This window comes from Lonchura striata, chromosome 18 (assembly GCF_046129695.1).
Source record: "Lonchura striata isolate bLonStr1 chromosome 18, bLonStr1.mat, whole genome shotgun sequence".
Lineage (NCBI taxonomy): Eukaryota > Metazoa > Chordata > Aves > Passeriformes > Estrildidae > Lonchura > Lonchura striata.
In genome coordinates, this window is record NC_134620.1 from 5,656,335 (window position 1) to 5,677,959 (window position 21,625).

A 21,625-nucleotide genomic window follows, 5' to 3' on the forward strand; every position below is an offset into this window, starting at 1 on the left:
AAGTGAAAATACTTTATCAGCTGCCTACATATGTAAAGCAGTACCCTGGTTGAAAAGCAAAGCCTCTTTCCCTTTGAAAGCTGGGAAGGGAGAGACGGGAGGCGACTGCCTGGGAGCAGGGACAGAAATGACACAGGCACAAAGCCCAGCACAGCAAAGCCCAGGCCTCCCTCCTAAACTGCTCTTATCTCCCCATCGGCCCCAAAAACTACCTGGCAGTGGAGAAGAAACAAAGCCGACCAAAACTGAGACGTGGCTCAGTTTGGGAAACTAAAAATATGGTTTTTAATGTACAGAATGTGGTTTTAAATGTACAGGAATTAATTCAGATATTAAAAGCAGGTTCTGTCAGAGTCCCCAGGTCAGCAGGGAAGTGTCCATTGCTCCAGGTTCCTCTTCCCTCAGGTTGGGCTGAGATGAAGGGAATCACTCCATGCCTGGATTTAAGAAGTGATGCTCATGAGCTGCCAGCAGATAAGGGTTTTCCTTCCTCTCTGAGTTTAAAGCCCTTCAAAGGCTGGGAATTCCAGGACCTGGACATAAATCAGCCCTTGGGTTCACAGCATGAGTGGACTCTACTGGCAACAAGTGGGCTGGCTCCTCATGGAGGCTTCTCCTGCTCCATCCATCAGCCACAGACCTGAGAAGGTGGGAAAAAATGATTTTAAAATGTAAAAAAATGAATTAAAAGAAAAAAATTAATTCTATGTAGCAGCCCCCTCAGCGAGGACAAGAGCTGGGCTGGGGGTACACCGAGCTGGGATGGAGAGCCCAGGAGGAGCTGAGATCCTGGGACACTTCCATGGATAGGGATGCAGAGAGGCAGGGGGGAGATAAGGAATGGGATGGGGGGGAAAAAGGGAGCAAAAAAAGGAGGGAAGCAGGAGAAGGGCAGGCAGGGAAGCGGGGTGGGGGGAGAGGGAAGGAGCCCGCGCGTGCCCATCTGGGCCCTGCATCACATTGAAATTGTCCCGCATTAAAAATTCACCAGCCAGTGAATTTTCAAGGGATTTGTAGTAATTAGATGACAAAATGCTGGCAAATCTCAGGCTTGCCAAAGATGTTACTCAGGGGTCAAAGACTCGACACTTTTGGCTGGGTAATTTGTAAGTGTCAATCACACTCAGCCATCAGAGGGAAGGGAGAGATCCAAGGGCTGAATCCTAACGAAGTCCAAGGCTCCTGCCTGCTGAGGCCCCTCCTGCTGCCACCCAGGCCTGAGACCCCCAGCTGACACACCGGGCTGATTTGGTTTCTCATTTTTTTAAATCACAAAACTCCCCAGGTGTCGTTTTTCAGCTCCTGCTCTGCCCTGCAGCTGCCAGGGCTGATGTGCCTGTCCTGTTTATCTTGCTGGGGGCAGAATGGGCTGTGACACCCCCCGGGCTGATGCCTCTGCAGCCCTGCACCAGTTCTTCTGGCACGTGGCTGGAATTGCTGCTGGGACAGTCCACCCTGCTGCTTCCTGGGGTGAGATGGGCTGAAAGTGGAATTAAAGCATCTCCTGCCTTGTTCCTGCCTCCCCACTGGGTGTCACAGAGACTTTGGGGCCACCAAAGTAACTCCATGGTTTGTGCCTGCTCTGTTGGAAATTCCAGGGTCATTCACATCCACAGGACTCTCCCAGCCCTGGGCTGGAGGGGGGCCCAGCTCAGGCTGAGCCCATGGCAGCAGCTCATCCCACACATGCACCCAGAGCCCGGGGGAGAAAAGAAATTTCAAAGTTTTCTACATCATCAGCTTAATACCAAACCACAAAATGCAAAAACTAATTAATGCTTTGTCCAAAACACCAGGGGAGATCCCTGTCCCAGCCAGGTGTGAAGCTCCAGTGTGGGCTCAGCCTTGCTGAGGCTGAGGCTAAGCCTGGGCTTTGCTGCTGGGTTTTGGGAGCAGAGGATGGCTCTGAGGGGGTGGCTGCCTAGCCCCACATCTCTCCTGGAGGGATTTTTGCCTTTTGTGGCAAAAAGTTTTGTGGTTTCTAAGCTGATGAAGTAGAAAAGCCCTGGATTTCTCAGCCCTACCAGCACCAGGGGGATGGCTGTTATCAGGGGCTACACTTACCTCCAAAAGGATTTGGGGTCACCAAATGTGGGAGAGGCAGGAGCCTGCTTTACTCACCATCCCTTATGGCTCCTAAAGCTGTTACCCCTGCTAAACCCCACCCCAGTTTTGGGCTCTGAGGGATGACTGAAGCTGTCAGGGAGGGATGGGGAGGCTCTGAGGTGCTGAGGCATCCAGCAGCACCCATCCCACCCCAAGGAGAAGCACTGCACATCCCAAACCCCCGCCACTGAAAGAAGCCAAGTCCCAGAGGAAAGGAAGCTAAAGGAGTTTGTTTGCTTTGTCCCTCCCAGTGTGCTGGACTGGGGAAATGTTCTTAATCCAGGAGGTGAGAGATGGGAAAGAGTGGGAAAGGGCAGGAGGGAAATGGCCTCTGGACAGAGCTGCTGTGGTGTAGGTGAATGCAGAGCCATTCCTTGCTCTGGGAGAGCTGGGAAAGGAGGCAAGCAGCAGTGTGGTGCTCTGCAGCCACTGTGCTGCCCCAGACAGGGAAGCTGAGGGGACTGGGAACGTGGCTGGAGGTTCCTCCCCAATTTCCAAAGTCATCCAGCAGCTGCAAAACACCTTGCAGGGGCAGCCTTCCTCCAGCTCCTCATCAGCTGCACTTCCAGCTCCTACTCCACATATTTAAATAGCCCAAACCATGGCTGAGGTCTGCAGCGGGTCTGGGCTGAGGGGTTTTTCCATGGTTTTATCTTCACTTGATCTAACAGTGCTGTCAGATGCTGCTGGAAGGATATTTGTTGGGAAGCAGCAGGGAAGGACTCTGCCTGTCACTGCTCTGTCCAGTGCTGGGCACTTGGGAGCCATTCCCTGCTCACAGGGGGTGTCCATGGGATGTTTCCTGCCTGTCAGAGCCTGCTGCTGGCAGATGAAGACCCCCAGCCCCACCCACTGCAGCTGAACACAGCACCTACCACTGCCCTGCTTGCTCTTGCAGGAGAAAATGAACCCGAAAATGCCAAATTTTAGTTGAGGGAACACAAAGAAAACCTTTTTCCCCACCAGATCACCTCTCCTGACACACACCACAGCCCTCACTGCCCTCCCACTCTGTCCCAGCAGCTTTGCTAAACCCTGAGCTGGGGATGTTGTCACATGTGGGGACCTGGTGACGCTGGCTCTGTACCCCCTGGTCCACACTCATCCCCAGCAGCCCACCATGGTCCTGGGGCTGGAACAGAGAGACAAACCTGATTACACGGCACTAATTATGGCCCGTGGAAGGCAGGGACTGTGCTCCTGCAGCTCCCAGGGGAGGTGAGACCCTCCCTTCTCCAGGGTGCTGCCCACGCCCCTGCTCCCGTGCTGGCATCACTTCCCGTCTGTCACCGATTCAGGTCACACCCTGCACACCCCCAGCGGCTGCTGTGCTCTGCCTCCCTTCCCAGCTCCAGTTTGGGGTGAAAGCCTCCCTGATTAGCCAATTTGGATCCCTATTTACTGTGAATTACTGAGCCTGATTATTATTCATGGCTGGCGAAGGCTGAGCTCTCAAGCCCGGCCATGCGGTTTCTCTTCCTCTCCAATGCATATATTTAGGGAAAACAGGAGGCAGAGTGCCTCAGCCAGGGAAGCTGCACGCTGCCTCCTCCTCCTGCTGAATTTTCTGCTGAGGAAGGTGCTGGTGGATGCTGGAATGTGGTGCCAAACAGTGGTCATGCTGTGACCCAGGGTAAAGTCCAGATGTGTTGGAATATTGGTCCTTTCCAACTCAGCTTTTCCTGGGATTCTGGGATTAAGAAGAAGCTCCCCAAATCTTCCAGCCAGCATCCAAGTCAACTCTCTCAATCTACATTTGCAAATTCTTCCTGAAGTCCAACTGAAGCTGCCTCTGGAGATTCCAGAGCTCCTGGAGTCAGCAGCTGTGCTGGAAAGCAGCAGCAGGACACAGGGAGGCAGGATTTTCCTGCAGCCCTGCAAAGGGGGAGGGAATGGCATTTACTGTGCCTGCTTGGCCTTGAAGTGCTTCCCTGACCTCATTCCATGGGACACACCTGGGAGGAAGAGCAGGGAAGATGGGCCTGAAGGGATGAGAAGAGCTGGAATTCCTGAACTGTAGGAGCAGTGAGTGCAGTGATGAAAAGAAAACACCAAGAGCTCAGAGATGCTGCCTGCCTGTCCCTGCCAGCTCTGCTGCCTTCTCCTGTGGCACAGAAAGGAAAACACAGATGGTGGTCAGGAGTTTTCCAAAGAGAATGGGCCACTCTGGGCACTCACAGGGCACCGTGGCACAGCAGAGGGGCTGGCAGTGCCCAGCAGACCCAGGCTCCCTGGAGATCCGTGCCTCACCTTGCTTTGCTGGCTGTGTCCGTAAGGAGATAAAAGCCCACACAGGCCTCTGGCAGCAATGAGGGAGAGCTGCTTCTACATTAAAACCCCTTAACCCTCTCATTCAGTAAAAAAAGCTGCATTTGAATGGGAATGGGAGGGAAATTGGATATTCCTAATCCAATTGCAGAGCTGGCCCTGGGGAGGGGGATCTGCAGCGTGCCTGGGGAGCAGCTGCAGCCACCACAGCTCCTGCCCTGTCCAGCTCGCCAGGGTCTCACCCTGCATGGAGCTGTCAGAACCTGACAGACACCCACTGGCCAAGGCAGAGGGCTTCAAGCCCCCAGGGACCCTGCAGCACATCCCAGCAGCCAGAACTGAGTGTAAAGCACTGCTTTGAGCTCTCTGGTGGGGAGAGCAGAGGCTGAGCACAGCCCAGAGAGCCCATCTGGGGTGGCTGTGCCCCAGCTCTCACCTGCAGAGCCAGAGCTGATGGGTGATTCTGGCTTGGAGCTGCTCATCTTTGCCACCAGCACAGCCTGGCTACAGCACTCACACCCCAAAAAGACCACCCAGATGGGAATCACACCCCCCTGTGCCCAGCTCTGCCCAGGGAGCACAGGGCAGCTGAGGGGTGACAGGGCTACAGCTCATCCCAGCCCAGGTAGAACCAGCAGTGTGCAATCATTTGGTACAGACAAAACCTTCCTGAACAGCAGAAAAGAAATTATTCCCCTCCCAAAGCAAACAAGAGCACAGCAGCAGCACAGCTAGGTTAAGGACCAGGGGGAGGCTGCTCCCTGCTTTAGCTCCATGGACAGGTAACAGAGTTTGCATTATTTTATCATTAAGATTGCTTCAGATCAGGGGGGAAAAAGAAAACAGCCAGTGGGGAGTGCTGAATTTCTGCAGACCTGTTTAAGTGATCATTTTAATTCAGGTGTATGCTCGTTTTTAGAAAACTCCTGCTGTAATTTTAGGGGTGCAGCATGTGGGATTCTCGATACGTAACAAAGAAGTGGAGCAGGAATTAACTCCAACTGTTCTCCAGAGCTGTGATCAGCACTTCCATAATTAATGTCCAGGCACATATATATCTGTGTACACATACACAGCCCCCTCCTGCTCACATCAAACAGATTTCCTTGATACCAAATTGCCTGAAAAATTAACCAATGTCAAACTGCTCCACAAGATAAGTATCATTAAGGGAAAAAGAAAATCTTCATTATGTTTGAAGGTACAGGGAAAAAAAAAAAACCCTCATGAATGTTTTCTAGCCTGTTCCCAGCCTGGGAAATAACATGTTTTAAAACATATCAAAGGGTTAAATTAATTTTCATTAAAATTTAAATTTGAGAAGGCTCCCTCTCTTCTTTCCTCCCTCCTCCCCCTTTGAACGTTTGACTGGCAACCATTTCATATTTCAATCTCGGCAGAACAAATTGAATTAGATGTTGAAACCAAACTCTGCTCTGTTCTCTAAAGCCTACATGCTCTGCTTGTGCTAATCCTTTTCGTCGCCGCTGCAGACCTCAGAGACACTCAGCAAGAAACCTGCCCTGCCACAAAAGACAATGAAGGGAAAAGGAAAAAAAAAAAAAGAAAAACAGGAAAAAAAAAAACCCCAGAGGAAAATCCAAGTCCAACCTGCAATGCTGCAGAGCTTTGCTGAAATCATGTGCTGGGTGATGCATGTGCCTGGAGGGGACCCTGCCCAGCTCCTCTGTCCTCTGTGCTGGACAGGGGCTGCTCCTGCACAGCCAGGGTGGTCAAACATCCCTGCTGAACTGGAATTGAACTTGGCTAAGGCTGAGCTTTCCCTGCAGTGACCCCCTGTGAAGGCAGTGGGGAACAGGGACAGTAATGCCACTCGTCAATGCCAAGCAAAAAAAAGGGGAATAAAGCTTGTCACCACTGCAGGTGGCACTGCCACCCCCTCTGCCAGCGCTGCTTCCACACCTGTGCCTCAGTTTCCACCCTGCTGCACAGGATGAGGGTTTCACACCACAGCCCTGAGACATCCCAAAGGGCTAGTCCGGAATTTTGCTCTGTCCCCTGAGCCAGCACTGCCAGGTCCTGGCAGGAGTGGCTGCTCTTGGGTTTGGGAAGCCTCTCCGTGGCAGCAGCAGGGCTCTGGAGCTGCAGCACAGTTTGGGGGACCAGCAAGAGGTGTCACACCTCTAGTCCCCAAGCAGGAGCTCAGCCCGGGACTGCAGCCCAGTGCTGAGCCCTGTTGGGATTCTGCAGGAAAGCTGGGACAGGACACATCTGCAAGCACAGGGCTGGGCTCTGAGCAGCACCACGTGCCCTCGGGCTGCCTGCTGGGCTAGGTGTGCACAGCATCCCCAAATCAGAGGAGGACAGATGGCACCCCAGAGCCCTGGCACTCCTGCAGTGGCCCTGCATGGAGCAGACAGTGCTGGTTTCACCCAGCTCAAATGCTGTGAACAGGGGCCCATCAGACACTCAGGGTTCCCATGTGGCCACAAACACAGACAAAGGACACCACGAGCCCCCCTCACCTCTCCTGAACCCACACAGGCTGAGCTCGGGGGGTCTCAAAAGGATTTCAACATGGCTCAAACTGAGCCAAATCTGGGTTGTAACTCCAGCTCTGGGGTCACAGGGGAGAGAGGCAAAGGGAGGGATTCCTGCTTGGAGGCTGCTGAGCCTTTGGAATTCCACCTTCTCCTGCCTCTGGCACTACTGATCCTGCAGCAAGCCAGGACACTGTGACTTTTAGGGCCAGCTGTGCCCATCCTGGCCTCACTGCCCCAGTACCCACCTCAGCAGACCCCAGGCAGTTGTCAGATGTCCTCGTCCTTGTTATTGTCATGCTCTTCCAGGTGCTCCATGATTTCATTCAAAATCTCTGATCGCTTTTTCTTCTTCGGGGAGTCTGTCCAGGCCCAGGTGGGAGTGAAGGGGGGAAAGAGAAAAGCAAAAATTACAACTTGGACCCACCTTGGGAGGGGCTGAGGGGGCTGGGGGGCTGGAGGGAGCAGGATACCCTGCCAAGTGAAGGTCAATATCATCTACTTCTCCTCCCCAGGCAGGTCCTGGAAGGAGCTGGTATTGCAACACCTCCCACCCGTGCTTTGGTTCACAGGCTGGGAGCAAACAGCACCCACACAGCTGATGGTGATGCCAACCCTTCCTGCTGACCCCAATTCATCATGGAATTCACAATCTACATGTGGAAACATGGCTGCAAGCCTAACCAGGAGCTCATCAGGGCTCTTGGCAGGACACAGCCCCAACAGCCTGGCTGAGATCAGCCCAGTGCACATCCCTCACCTGGGTGGGACCATGTCCCTGCTCTGCCCCTCCTGCCCCACAGCGCTGCCCTGGCACTGCCCAGCTCCCGAGGGACACAGCACCCTGCACATCCCACAGCTCCCGAGGGACACAGCACCCTGCACATCCCTCAGCTCCCGAGGGACACAGCACCCTGCACATCCCTCAGCTCCCGAGGGACACAGCACCCTGCACATCCCACAGCTCCTGAGGGACACAGCACCCTGCACACATCCCTCAGCTCCCGAGGGACACAGCACCCTGCACACATCCCTCCCAGTGCACACAGGACAGGGGGGCTGCCAGCACCTGAGGGAACATCCCAAAGCCCGGCTGTGAGGTGACAAAGCCATTTGGTCCCTGATCTGAGGCTGACATCCTCCTTTATGCTGGGCAAGCAGTGCCCTCCCGGCAGGAGCTGTGGCACAGCCCCCTCTCCCCCCCTGGCTCCCCAGCTCGCTCGCAGCACATGGAGAACAGCTGTTTAAATCCTGCTTTCAGACATCAAAAGCCTCGCTGGGTTTCTCAAACAAACAAACATACCATAGGACTAAAGAAAAGGTGTAAAATAAATAAATGGAACAAGCTGTGCATTTTCTTTTAGTATTACAGCTGCTGCGGGAGATAAACAACAAGTAAATGTCACAAAACATCAATACAGAAGAAATTAACCTGACAAAAGCTCACATCCCCCCCCTCTCTGCCTCCCCCCAACTCCCAACAATTTTGCATTTCTGGAGTTCCCATCTAATGATTTTATTTTTCAATTAATTCCTTGACAGAGAGCCAGAACCTGCCTCCCTTCTCCCTGGGGGCTGTGGGGATGGGAGGGGATGAGGGTGCTGATGGACCCTGCTGCCCCCCCAGCACCCACCCCACCGAGCTCGGGGGAGCCATGGGGGCCACAAGGTGCCACCCCAAGACCCTCCAGCAGCTCTTCCCAGTTCAGTCACCTATAGGCACAAGGGATAACCCACCCTGGAGGAAGGTGCCAGCTCAGCAGTTCTCCCCCTCCTTTATTCTGCTCCCAGCTCTCCTGCTTTGGAATGGCATCAAATGTGGTCTCATCTCCCAGAGCCACTGCAGGAGCGTGTCCTGTACCTGCCACCCCTTCCCAACCAGACCCTGGCAGGCCCCTGGTGGGGATCCCACAATGCTGAGGCTGCACAGCAGAGGAGAAGCAGGATATGGGACACTGGGTGCACTGGGAGCATCCCTCAGCAGAGCAGCACCTGCCATGGCAGGGGGCTGGCAGGGAAATCCCCCCACTGCATCCCCCACATTCACCAGCTCCACCATGGGCAGCACCAGCAGCATCCCCCCTCTTGCCTAACAAGGGGAAAATAAAAACCCAGGAGGGTGGGGAAGCGAATTGGTTCGACTTCCTTCCGTTCTGCTGCTCCAAGCTGGTTAAGGTTTGCCCGCTAACGATCCCATTTGCTTCCTTTAAACAATGGGCAAAGCCGGCGGGGGTGGGCCGGGAGGGGGATTACCACGGGATTAGAACGTGGCAGGGTTGTGGATGCCACGCTAATCCTGCAGGGTTTTACTCTCCGGCTCCGGCATGTGTTTGCATTAGTTACAGATGCTCTCGAGAAAAAAAATAAATTAAAAAAAGAATAAAATAGGACAGGACAAAGGAGAAAGAAGGGAGCCCAGCGGATGGGAGGTGTGGGACAAGGAAACCTGGGGGTCTGTGGCCAAAGGAGGAGCGATCTGCCAAAGGGGATGGAGGCAGGCAGGCTTTCCCTCCCTGTCAGGAGGATCGGGACCATGGCTTCCCTGGCAGCCCCCTGCTTCCACAACAACTGTAAATAAGCAGGGATGAGCCACAGCGGGGCTCGGCTGCTTTACAGCCACCCACAGCCCTCACAGCTGAACCCCCTCCCCACACGCCCCCCTCCTCACAACCCCCCCACAGGTCGCTGCTTCCCCTCCCGGCGTGGCGAAATTCCCCATCTGTCAATTTAATTCTTTGATCGATGGCAAGGAGCAGGAAAAGCGGCCCGGCACAGCTGGCTGCCCAAGTTAGGCCTGGCGGGAGAGCGGCGGCCGCCCGAGCCGGCTGAGGCGCCGGGATTGGGAGGCAGAGCCTTCCCCGCACGGCCCCGGGCTCCGGGGAGAGCAGGGCATGGCAGGGCTGCCAGCGCCTGCCCGGCTCCCCCAGCACGGAGCTGGGGAGCAAAGGGGCCTGGAGCCGTTCCCAGCCCCTTCTCTGCGATCTGGGCATGCAGGGCCGGGTCTGGAGAGATGCCCCTGCACAGGGCAGACCCACAGGCAGCAGGGCTGCAAATCCAGATCGCTCGGTCCCAGAGCCAGGCCAGCCACCCTGCTGGCTTCCTGTGGGAATCCAGAGCTTCCCTCTCTGCCCTGGGACCCTGGCAGGGGTCAGGAACCCCCTGGACAGAGCCCCCATAGACACTGTCTGTGATCTCTGCCCATGGAAAAGAGGTTTCAATCTCACAGCATGAATTACAAGCTCTGATTGTTTGATTGAAGTAATAATTAAGTGTGGCACGGGTGCAAAAGTAAAATTTTAGGATTCTAGATGAGGGGTCCAAAGGGGACAAGATGGAGGAAATTGGGTGTGCCTTGTCCTTTTTCTCCTTCTTCATGCCCTCCATGTCTCACTGTGCTGTTGGCATTTTTCTGTTGGTTCAGGCTGGGGACACACTGTCCAACGTAGGTGACAGATATTGGCACGTTATTGTAAATGCAGCCCAGGGAGTTTCTGGTATTTAATGTTTGTAACATCCCACTGAGGGCAGAGCCCCACACGCTGCCCTGCAGGACAGAGCTGGGCAGGACAGCAGAACATGTGAGAGATAAACAGAATAAACAACCTGGAAACCAGCACAGACCAATTCTGGCTTCTGCTTTGGCAGTGGGGCTGAAAGACAGAGACTTTCTACAATCTCGGGATCATCAATAGCTCAGATTCCAACAAAGCCTCAGTGATCCTTGTTTTCCAAAGGGAGGATCCCCCTGCCCAAGCTGGGCTGAGATGCTGCTGCTGGCAGTGTTTGTCACCTGTCCCTGCCCTGCTGTGGCATTTGTCACAGCCCTGCTCCAGGTTATGGGCTGCACTAGAGGTTCCAGGGACAACTGTTGGCCAGGCTTTCCCTGGCTTCTCCTTCCCACATTGAGTCACTAATTTTATCCACAGAGCCTGTCCCTGGCCAGGCCCTCGGGCCCTCCAGCCACCTTGCAGCAGTGGGTCCTCCAAATTAAAAATTAAAATGCAAAGTGTCTTTTTTTTTTTTTCCTAATATAAGAGCCTCCTGTCTCAGGATGAAGAGAAGATTCACTCAGAAATGAGCAAAAAGCCTTAAATCCCTCCCAGACTGGGCTGGGAGCCAATGTGGAGGACAGCGCTGAGGTGCCAGGCTTCAGGGCTGGGCTGTGGCTTCACTCCTGACACAACTACTGAAACCACCCGTGGCAGTCAGTGACCACTCCTGGCTCCTCACTTTCTCCTGGAACATTACAAAGCCTCAGAACAAGCCATAAAGAATGACCTGAAAACTACACAAAATGGGAAGGAAGCCTATTCCATTTTATTGCATCTATTAGACCTATTGAAAAGTCGCTCAGAAGTGGCTTGATTGCCATGACAAATGCCTGCATGGAGAAAAGATCTGGGAGACCAGACCTCTCCTTCACAAATAACAGCAGAGACCTGGAACTGGAAGCCCAATCTCTCCAAATGGTCTCTAGAAATAAGTTGTGTAATTGCAGCAGAGAGCAGTCAGTGGTAGGACACGTCTGTCACAGCCCAAGTCAGGACCATGAAATACTAAGACAAAGATGATGAGACTGACATTAGAGCTGGGGACACCACAGACCTCGGTCTTGATTGTTTCCTGAGGCTTGAAGACCTGATATTTTCTTTTCTTTCCCATTCCCAGCTCAGGATGGGGACATGGCCACTGCAGCTGTGGGAAGACCCTCACAGTTCACCAACACTGTGCTGGGAGAGAACCCATGGGACCTTGACACACGGCACAGGGATGTCTGAGCTGCTCCTGTGCCCTGTGGGGAGAGGAGGAGACTTGGGGAAATGGGGATCAGTAGGAAAAAGCCTGGTTTCTGGGCTGTACCAGCAGTGAAAAGAGATGCATGGTCTGGCTGTTGGGTGCTGTGTGTGTTCTGCATCCTCCCCATCCCTGCTCCTTGTGAGAAAAGCAGCCTCTAGCCACGCCAGGGAGGAAAGCTGAAGGAGCATTCCCCTTCCAGAGGGCTGCAGAGTGGCAGACTGGTGCCAGCCTTTTTTCCCCCTCTTTATCACTATCACCCTCTGCACACCCACAGAAGGGACAGGGTGCAGCTCCCTCCTCACCTCAGAGCCACTGGGCACCCCACAGGGGAATAAAATCCCACCTGTGACCCTCCAGTGTGGCACAGAGAGGCCGAGACCTGGTCCCAGGTGCCCACAGGTGTGCCCTAGCCCGGCTTTCCTGGCACAGATCCCCTCCTGGCACACCCTGCTCTGCCACAGCATTAGCCACTGGCAGTTTGGCCAGGCCTGGAGTCACTGAGTTCCTGAGACAGGCTGGAGCACAGCAGGGATTGTGCTGCCATCCTATTTCCCATCCCTAAAGATGGGGAGGGAGTGGTAGCCTTGCTCCTGTTTCTCAGCTGAGACCCTGGAGCCACTTCAGCTCCAAGGCTGCATTCCTGCTGGGATGTGAAAATGCTCTTCCTGCTGCCCTCCCCAAGGCCCCAGCTCGGTGAGGAAGAGCCCAGACAAGGAGGCTGGAGCAAAGGCAGGCAAAAATCAGGAATAAACAGAGCTTGGGGGAGGTGGCAGAGCTCACAGCCACATCTGCTGAGAGTCTGCAAGGCTCCTAAAGCCAAGACTGCTTATTTCCCTACACAGAGCAGAGTGGAAAGGGGGCAAGAAGATCCTGAATATCAAACTGGGTGCTTGAAACATCTCACCTGCTGTTTTCCCCACCCAGGTGGAGCTTCACATGCATGACACGTGCATGACTCCAGTGCTGGGTTCTGGGCACATCCACCCTCAGCCCTGCCACCACCAAACTGCAGCTTTCCCAGCATGGAATAAGCAGCCCTGCACTATTTCAGGCACATGGGGATCCCTGGATCACTCAGGATCCCTGAATAACCGAGATGTGCTGCTCTCCCCTCACCAGGGATGTGCAGCCCCACAACTGCTGCCAGACCTCTGGGCCACAGGCATGTGGTGATGGAGAGGGGAAGCAGGGAGGGGATGCAGGAGGAGGAGCATTGATCTCCAGCTTAGCCCTGCAGCCCAGGGGAGCCCTTCCTACATAAATATTTGCCAAGCAATGCATTTGTGCCTGTCGATGGCTGTCAATAGGAGCCTGCAGTGCTGTCATCTGCAGAGCTGTCACTCCCAGCAGCCTGAGCCAAGCAGCCCCTTCTGCATCCCAGCCCATCAGCACACAGTTTTCCCTCTGAAACCCACGTGCTGCGTGCACAGAGCCCGTCCCCACCTGGCAGCAGCCAGGGGAGGGAGCAAAGGCGCTGTGGCTGGCAGGTGGCACCGCGGTGCCCGGGCACGGCTGGCACACGCAGAGTTCCCAGCTCACAGGCAGAGCTGTCAGACAAAGGCCTGGCCTGGATGCCTGCTGCCTCCCCCTGCATGCTGGGGCTGCAGCAGGGAGCTGGCAGCCCCCAGGGCTGGCGGTGGCAGCAGGGTTACCGTGGAAGTGCTGGGCGGTTTTGCGGCGCAGGGCCTCCAGCGTCTCCTCCGTGTCCGCCCACTCCAGCACCAGCCTGCGCCCGTACAGGTGAGTGCTGTGGCACAGGGCCTGGAAGGCTTTCTGCAGGATTAAAAGAGAAAAAAAAAAAAAAGAAATTAAAGGAGAAAATAAGAACAGGCTCACAGGAGGGAAGGCAAAAATGTCACTCCCTGTGCCCTGGAGCGGAAAGGGCCACCGGAGAACATTGTACTTGGAGGGCTCTGCTCTGATGGGGCAGGATCCATCTCCATCAGAGGTTCTGACTCGGTCATTTATCTTCTCTGCACTTGCAGCAGAGCACATTCCCATCACCACTGCTGCTGGCTGCTGCTCCTGGGGGGCAGGCTGGAGCCCAGCACAGGATGGGACCACGCTGAGCTGGGAATGCTGCAGCCTCTGGAGCTCTGGGTCAGCGCTGGGTGGGACCCTGTGGCTCCCTAGCACCCTGTTCTCTGCTGGAACACAGCAAAGCATGGCTCAGCTCTGAGAGAGAAGTTCCTTTCTGCTCTGAAAGCAAGATGGAAAACTGCCCTTCTCCTGTCAACCATTTGGTGAGTTGGCCATGCTGGCAGCAAATGTGGCAGACCAGAAGCCAGCACAGAAGTGCTCTGCTCTTTCTGCCTGGTGGTTTGCTCTAATGCAGAAATCCAGAGGTTTCCTGGTGTTAGGTCCTGTTTAGTAACACCCATACAACTGGAATCTCTTGCTGATGTTAAATACAAACGTGCCAACCAGAGCTCAGATGGCTTCCTCTACCCCTAGCCAACCAGCAGACACCCAGAAAACACTGACTCAGTCCAGGGAAGTTTGATTTTGTCTTTATTTCCCACAGAATTTCAAGGAAATTCAGCGCCGAGCAGGATTGGGCCCATAATGCAAATACACAAACACGCTGGCCAAATATTTTGATCCTCAGGGGCCCACAAAGTGCTCCACAGTAAAGGCTGGACACACGGGGAGAGAAATGCCCCAAATGCTTTTTAAAAAAACCCAGCTAAAGCTGAGATTAGCTCAAGTTTCGAGCTCTGCAAACTCTATCCCTGGAACAAAAATGTCAACTTTAGGATCAGACACACATCCTGCTGCCTGCAGGGACCTGTGCTCCAATCTGGAGGCCCCAAACCAGCTCCCAGGCTGTCCTGTAGAAGCCCACATCTCTCTGAGCCACCTCCTCAAAGCAGCTTTGAACCACTGCAGCTGTCCCCAAATGCCACATCTGTGGGCAGAGGGGCTTGTCCTGCTTTGCTGCCCACAGCAGGACCCTCCTTGAGCTGCTGGGTTATGAAACCCATTAAAAAAAAACATTTTCAGTAACCAGCACCCAGTAACCTGAGTTTTCCTCTCTTTCCAAAGTCCTTTCACATACAACCCTCATGTGCTATGAAACAGTGACAAGGAGCACCAGCTCCACCATGGCATGGGTGAAATTCCCCTTATCCTGGCAGGGCAGAGTGCCCCCTTTTCCAGGGGTACATTCCTCCTGGAAGAGCTGCAGGCTCCAGCTGTTTTTATTTGCTGCTGCTGTGTTTTCAAGGCCTATCTCCAAATTAGCAGAGCAATGTGTTGGCTTAAACAAACACTCGGGGAGAGGCGGAGGGAGGGAGTTATGAGGGATGTTTGTGTTGGCACAAGGAGCCTTTTCCAAAGCCTGGCACACAACCCACAGCTCTAAACACTGCATTTCCTTTGTTAATTCCTATTTTTGGATTCCTCCTTCCCACAGCACAAGGAAGAGGAAAGTTGGGTGACAGCACACAGCCCATCTGTGCTCCACAAGTCATGGAGGAGGGCAGGCCATGATGAACGTGGCGCTTGGTGGGCTCTGATCCTCTGAGCTACTTCTCTGTCCTCACCTTCTCCTCCTCACAGGATTGTAATCCTCTAGTTTTGCTGGCAGCCCTGGGAAAGGTCATGGGGCAACAGAGAAGGCAGGTGCTGCCAGCAAGTTGTGTTCAGTGCAGGAAACCCGCTGGGTGAGACACATCTGCCACCAGCCTGGTGACATTGGCCCTTCCTGGCCAAACACATCCCCAGAATGAGTTGATTTGCACCCAGGATGAAGGAAAACTCCAGCCTGTACTGAGATCTCTGCTCCCTGTCTTCCAGATGGGCTCCAGGAGCTGGGAATGCAGAAGGGAAGCTGCACATTTCAGGTGACAAACACATGGAAGGCAATTCTTTTGAAACAAGCTAAGACAAAACTAGCTGTTCATTGCTCTGACAGGAATTAAGACTTTTTCAGGAGGGGAAAAAAAAGAGAAAGCACTGATGATTTAAAAGACAAAGGGATGAAGGGGAGAAATGCCATCCCCATACATCCACACTGCTGGAAATCTTCCAGGGAGCAGAGGAAATCTGCCACTGCTGCTATTCCAAATGAAGAGATAGGTAGGGAAAAAATATATTTTAATTAGGTGACAAGTATGAAATGAGGAGAAGCAGGCTGCTTTCACAAAAAGCAAGAGCTATTTTTGGGGTGCAGCTCCTCTAAGTGAGCATCTGCCTTCCCAGGACACCTCTCTGGAGGAACAAAGAAAGGCCAGAGGTTTGTGGAGTTGTAGCCAAATGAGGGATAAAGGGAGGTGTGGTGTCTGCTCATCCAAGAGAGAGACTCACCACAAAAGCCCTCTGATTCCCAGGGCTCCATATCTTCCTACACCTTTAAGGAGAGCCTTTGGCACAAAAAGCTCCTCTGGAAATCCCAAACCCGATCCTGATGAAGCTGCTGAATTTGGTAACACCCTCTGCCAGGCCACCCGAAGCCTGCAGATCCCTGGCAAACCTCCTGGGCCTCATTTCCTTTCCAGATGCTTCAGGGGTTGCATAAAAACACTGTGGGCTTCTCCTCCTCGTGAACAGGATGTGAGCATGCTTAAAAATGCCATTTCTGAGCATTTTTTTGCAAAGTTTAGTTCAACCTTAACGTTGCGGCTCAGCATGGTGGGAAAAAGCGGGAGAAGGGAGAGGCTGGAACAGCGGCTTAAAAACGTCTGTGGCATCCAGAAAGATGATTTCCAAGTGAAGAGGTGGCTGATAAACCCCCAGGAAAGCCGGGGATGAGGCAGGCAGAGCTCTGGGGCAGAGCCTGCTGTGCTGGGAGGGCCGGGAGCAGGGACAGGACCGCAGCGTTTGTCACCCGCGGGGGTGACAGCGCCAGCCCTGACTGCTGCTCTCATTTGGAGGACAGTGCTGCTCTGCCTCCAGATTCCCCCTTGCCCTATTAAATACTCAAGCCAAAGAGCCTCCAGGCTGGAATCATTAGAGGGACAAAGGGTCAACAACATTAGGAGATTGATAAATATCCCTCCCTTGCAAGAGCTGGTCCCAGCTGAGGATGCTCTCCACGATGCCAGCTGCACACAAGGATTTTTCCTTCCGTGTGTGTGCATTTTGAAAGCATTTGCTGTCTCTCCCAAATGGGCAATTTCTATTTGGAGGCCAGATGTATTTTTATATCAACAGGGGAGAAAAGTGGGAACTCGGCTTCCCGGTTAATAGTTCAAAAATAAAAACAATTCAGCAACAATTCTGCACAGGGAACGTCAGGAAATGTTTAGTGCTTCCTTAACTGGAGTTAATTTGGTATTGCCAGTGTATCAGAGTTGCAGGGGAAGCTGAGGAGATCAAGCCAAGCCTGATGGGGCAGATCTGCAGCCACAGCGTCGGGGAGCTGGGAGGAGGAGTCCCCATCTCCGTGCTGGCTGTGGAAAATCTCCATGTGCGCTCCCACAGCAGCCGTGCTTGTTCAGAGAAAAAGACAAACACGGGAGGTCACAGGCTTTAAATGCCCAACAAAGGCAGCCTAACTATTCTATTACAAACCCATCATGTTTTATAAGATGCTTATAAGCAATTTCCAGATTACCACTCTGAGCAAAAGCGTCACTGACAGTCATTCAGCTCAGAGGTCTCCAGGCCCACTCCCCTCCTCTCTCATTTCACTCAGCAATAAACTCTAAGCCAATTATGAGCGTGTTTACAATATTCAGGATCCTATTCATCAATACACCGTGCATCCTCTTCCAGACGGCCAATGGAGTGTACTTGATGTGCCACTTGTGAGACAATTAAATCCCTCAAAGAGATGAGGGTGGAAAAAAAATATGAAGAAGGAAGAAGAGCTGCTTTGCTGGGAAAGAAGAAAACCCCGCTGAGAGCTGTTCCACGGGGCAGCTCTCTCCCTGCATGCTCCCCTCCCTGAGCTTTGGGAGCTGTGCCCTGGGCCAGAGCCCTGCCTGGCTCTCTCCCCTCACCGTAGCTGGGCTGCCTATCACTGAATTCCCATTTTCCAGTGCAGCTGGAGTCAGCCCCTGAGGGGATGAAAAGGAATGGGAAGCAAACACCGAGCCTGTGCCTGTTTCCCCCAGACAGCAGCAGTAAAGAAGCAGTCAGATCCCTCTACGTACCTTTCCATCCAAAGCCTAAAGTTTCCTTGGGAAAAGATTATTTCAAACCCCAGCAAAGTCTGAATGACTGTGGAGTGAAGCAGAGGCAAAAGCAAAGCTGCTTTAAGCAGAGCCACAGGCATAGCTCAAGGTGAAGGGAGAGGAACCAGGCTCCTGGGGGGAACCCTGCACCCCCAGCTGACCCCCCAAGGGGAGGAGGGAAGCTGAACAGAGGGAAGTTTGAGTTAGGATCAATACTGGACTAACAAAGAAACTCCATGTACTGTGTTATACAGGAGGTCAGCCTGGAAAGGGATGATCTAATAGTCCCTTGTGGTCCTAGATCAATGAATGCTGTCTAAAAATATAAACACAGGTTCTGGCTGGCTCCCCCCTCCTCTCTACTTCATTTGCACTCACAGTCTGGAAAATCTGGAGTTTTGGGGGCTCATGTGGTCCCTTTCCCCCAGCAGTTAACGTCCTATGGGCTGTGCTTACAGCCACTCCCTTCCAGACTCTGCCCAAATCACCAGGAATCAGCAGCAGGATGAAATCCACCCTGCCCCAGAACCTCTGGCAAAGGGTAAGAGCAGGATATCATCAGACAGGCTGCAATCCCTTTGTTTCTGCTAAAAACATGGAACTTAAATGTATAGGAAAGCTTTCAAAAATAAATGAACCAGGCCTATTCATAACTACTGATCCTCTGGCACAGTCACTGGGAAAGCAGCAGGGTAAGGCTGCTCACAGGGGGCTCTCAAAACACACAGAAGAACTGGTGAACACAAGCCTTGCACAGGTTACAAATTAGGGAGCAGCCACAATATCCAAAACTCCCCTAAAATCAAGGCGGTGGCAGAGGTGGGACATGTGCAGAGGTTTCCTGATGTGTTAATGTTGGGTCAAAACCATGCTGTCTCACCTTGCTGCTGACAAACATGAAAAACAAGCTCCTGTCCTTCTGTATTACAAGAATTTTGAGTTATTTTACCAGTTGCACCAAAATTATCCCCTTTAGGGTTTGGGTTGTGGGTTTTGTTGCTGCCCACATGGGGATTTCAGCCTGAGTGCAGCTTTCCTGGGGAATGCTACCAGCCCAAACCTGGTCCAAGCATCAGAGGGACAGAGCCTCCAGGCTCCCCTCCCACCTGGGGCAGAGGCAGAAGGGCACAGCTCACCTTGGCATCCTGCTTGGTGACGAAATCCACAAAGCCAAAGCCCCGGTGGGATCCTGTTCCTGCCATTTTCTTGGGCAGCCGGACAGTCTTGAGCTCTCCAAAGGTGCTGTGAATCCAAGGAAAAGCAGGGACAGCATGAGATGAAGGGAAGAGTCACCCCTGCCCCACAAACCCTGGCAGTGCCAGCTGCAGGCCTACACTGAGTGGGTCACTGACATCAGGTGGCCTGCAGCCACTCTGCTGCCCTGCCAGCCCCATTTCCAAAGCAAATGGGCTAAAAAATCAGCTTGGATTTCAAGGATAATTCTGGATGTAAAATTAATAATACAGAAAACTTCCTTAATGTAACTGCTTTGCTCCTCCTTCCCTCAGGAGATCAGCCAGGATGCCATGCCCTGCTCAGGGTGAGTAAAGCATCTCCAGGTTACCAGGGCTGCTCCAGATCCCACCGAAACAGATTTATTTGCACCTTTAAAGAGGGGCTGGAGTGCACAGGATACAGGCAGGACACAGAGCATGGCCCCACAGGGAACTATTCTGTTTCCAGAAGAGCTCTTCCATCCCCAGAGGTGTCATCCCTCCAACTCCAGGGATCCTGGGCATTTTTTATGATTGGATTTCCTTGCTCTAACCCTTCAGCCTCTCCCATCCTGCAGCTTCCGTGCTGGAATAAACTGGTTTGATCTGAGCTTTCTGGATGTAGAAAGGGAAACAGGCGAATCTAGGAGAACACAACCTCCACATCCAACAGCATTTCAGGCAGGTTTTGCAGCATCAATGGAAAGCCAAGAATGGGGAGATAAGGGGGTTCCTGTTCCACAAGAAGGAACCTGTGGCTTGAACACCAAAGCATGCAGCCACCCCACTTCGTCCAAAAACCCTAAAAATGTTTTTCTTAGCCCCAAGGGCAGCACGTGCAGGACACCCCTCTCCAGTGCCATCCCCTGGAGAAATTCCAGGACAAAGCCAACGCTTTCCCTGCTGCCAAGCTCCCTCTTCCCCTTCTCCTCCCCTCCCCTCGCACCCATTTATCAAACACATATGCACAAACTGCAGGCAATAAATATTTAATGTGGCCCAGGTCTGAAGAGATGTGTTATTTTATTTGAAAATCTCCACACAGGCGTGCATACACAAAAGGAGCCTGGGATACAGCAGTGCCAAAGAGCACCTGGGAATAAACACAGTAAAGGCCATAAACGCTCTCGTGAAATGATATAAGCTAAATCCTGGGAGTTAACCTGCTGCACTGGCAGCATGACCAGGCATTCATCCACCCAATTTCCTTAGGCAACGTGGTGTGTAAATGCACCATTATGAAGCTTCAAAATGAATCCGCACGTCTCCCGCTCGGTGCTTTCCCTCCCTCTCCCTCCTGCCCCCTCCGAGCTGGAGCCACGCAAACAAACAAACAAACCCCAGCACAGGAGAGGGAGCAGCCTCAGCTGCTGGGAATACTCGGATCCTGTGGCTTCCAGAGGTCCTCTTGCAACGGGCTGGGGGTGACAGGGACTCCCAGGGTCCCTGGAGCACCTCAAATGCTGCAGTTGGGTGAAGGGAGAGGCAAGGAGAAAGCTTCTGAGCCATGGAGGTGCCCATCTAGCTAGGAAAAATGGGAGGTAGGAGCCATGGGCATGCTCCAGTCTCTCTCTCCCCATGAAAAATATCAAGGACATTGCCTGGGGGAAGCAGAGTATTTGCTGAAGGAACAGGAGCAGAGTATTTGCTCAAAGGGAGGTCTCGGACAACGCTCAGTGTGTGCACTAAAACACCAACGTGCCCTTTTGACACCAAGGTCCAGCAGTACCCAGAGGAGCAGGATGGCTCTGGATTCAGCGTGCCAGGGAAGCTGTGCTGACCCACATCAGCCTGGGCAGAGCTGGGAGAACCTGGCTCCTCCTCCCTCCCCAGCTCAGAGCGGTCCAAGCCACCCACGCGTGGAGAGGTGTGGAGGGAGCGGAGACCTGCTCCAGTGCAGAGCAGGGCTGGCAGGAGCTTTCCTGGGCACTGGGAGCCAGCAGGGGCTTCCAGAGGGATGGATCCAGGGAACAGGCGAGGTGGAGGGGTGAGAGAAGCTGGGGGGACAGGGCTGACCCCAGTGGGGCCATGCAGGGGGACAGATCCCCCCGACTGCGGCGCTAATTAGAAACCACAACACAGCAATTACCAGCGCGGGAGCTGCGAATGAAGGCACAGCTCCGGCCTTTCATGTTCTCCTCTGCGGTGCCAGGCACAGACTCACACCTCTCCTTTCCAATTATTTCTCCTGGATTTGAGGGAGGAGAGAGGCAGAGGCAGAAGGAAACCCAATTACCCCCCGCAGTGGCAGGCTCCCTAGCCAGGGAAGCCAGAGGGAAGCCAGGTGCTGACAGGTTTGCTCCCACTCCAGCTGCATCCTGGCTCCAGGACGGCCAGGCATGGATTGTGCCACGGGCAAAGCCACTGCAATGGGGATGGGAGGAGGAAAAGCATGGGGCACATCACCCAGGTGACATCAGAGCATAATGGCACGGGAGGGAAGAAAGCAGCTTTGCCATAAGATCTCATGGAGCTGTTTGGAAATGTGCTCCCAGGGGCTGGGATGGCTGTGGTGTCACATTGAGTCAGACCTGGTGGTGCTGCCAGCTCCTTCCCCTTCCAGCACAGAGCTCTGATGGGCACAGATGGAGTGAAAAACCCACAGGCAGCCCAGGGTGGG

General features: G+C 53.5%; 1 protein-coding gene across 1 annotated transcript in view; it reads right to left on the bottom strand.

The window, feature by feature from the left end:
- Positions 1–261: 261 nt before the first annotated feature.
- The window catches only part of RBM19 (RNA binding motif protein 19), a 52,059-nt gene continuing 30,695 nt past the window's right edge, over positions 262–21,625 (bottom strand). Inside the window, exons 22-25 of the mRNA XM_021549838.2 lie at positions 18,928–19,033; positions 13,325–13,445; positions 7,124–7,237; positions 262–640 (exon numbers count right to left, since the gene is read on the bottom strand). Of these exons, the coding sequence (XP_021405513.2) occupies positions 7,146–7,237; positions 13,325–13,445; positions 18,928–19,033 (319 nt within the window). The 3' untranslated portion in view covers positions 262–640; positions 7,124–7,145. The remainder of the gene's footprint in view (positions 641–7,123; positions 7,238–13,324; positions 13,446–18,927; positions 19,034–21,625) is intronic.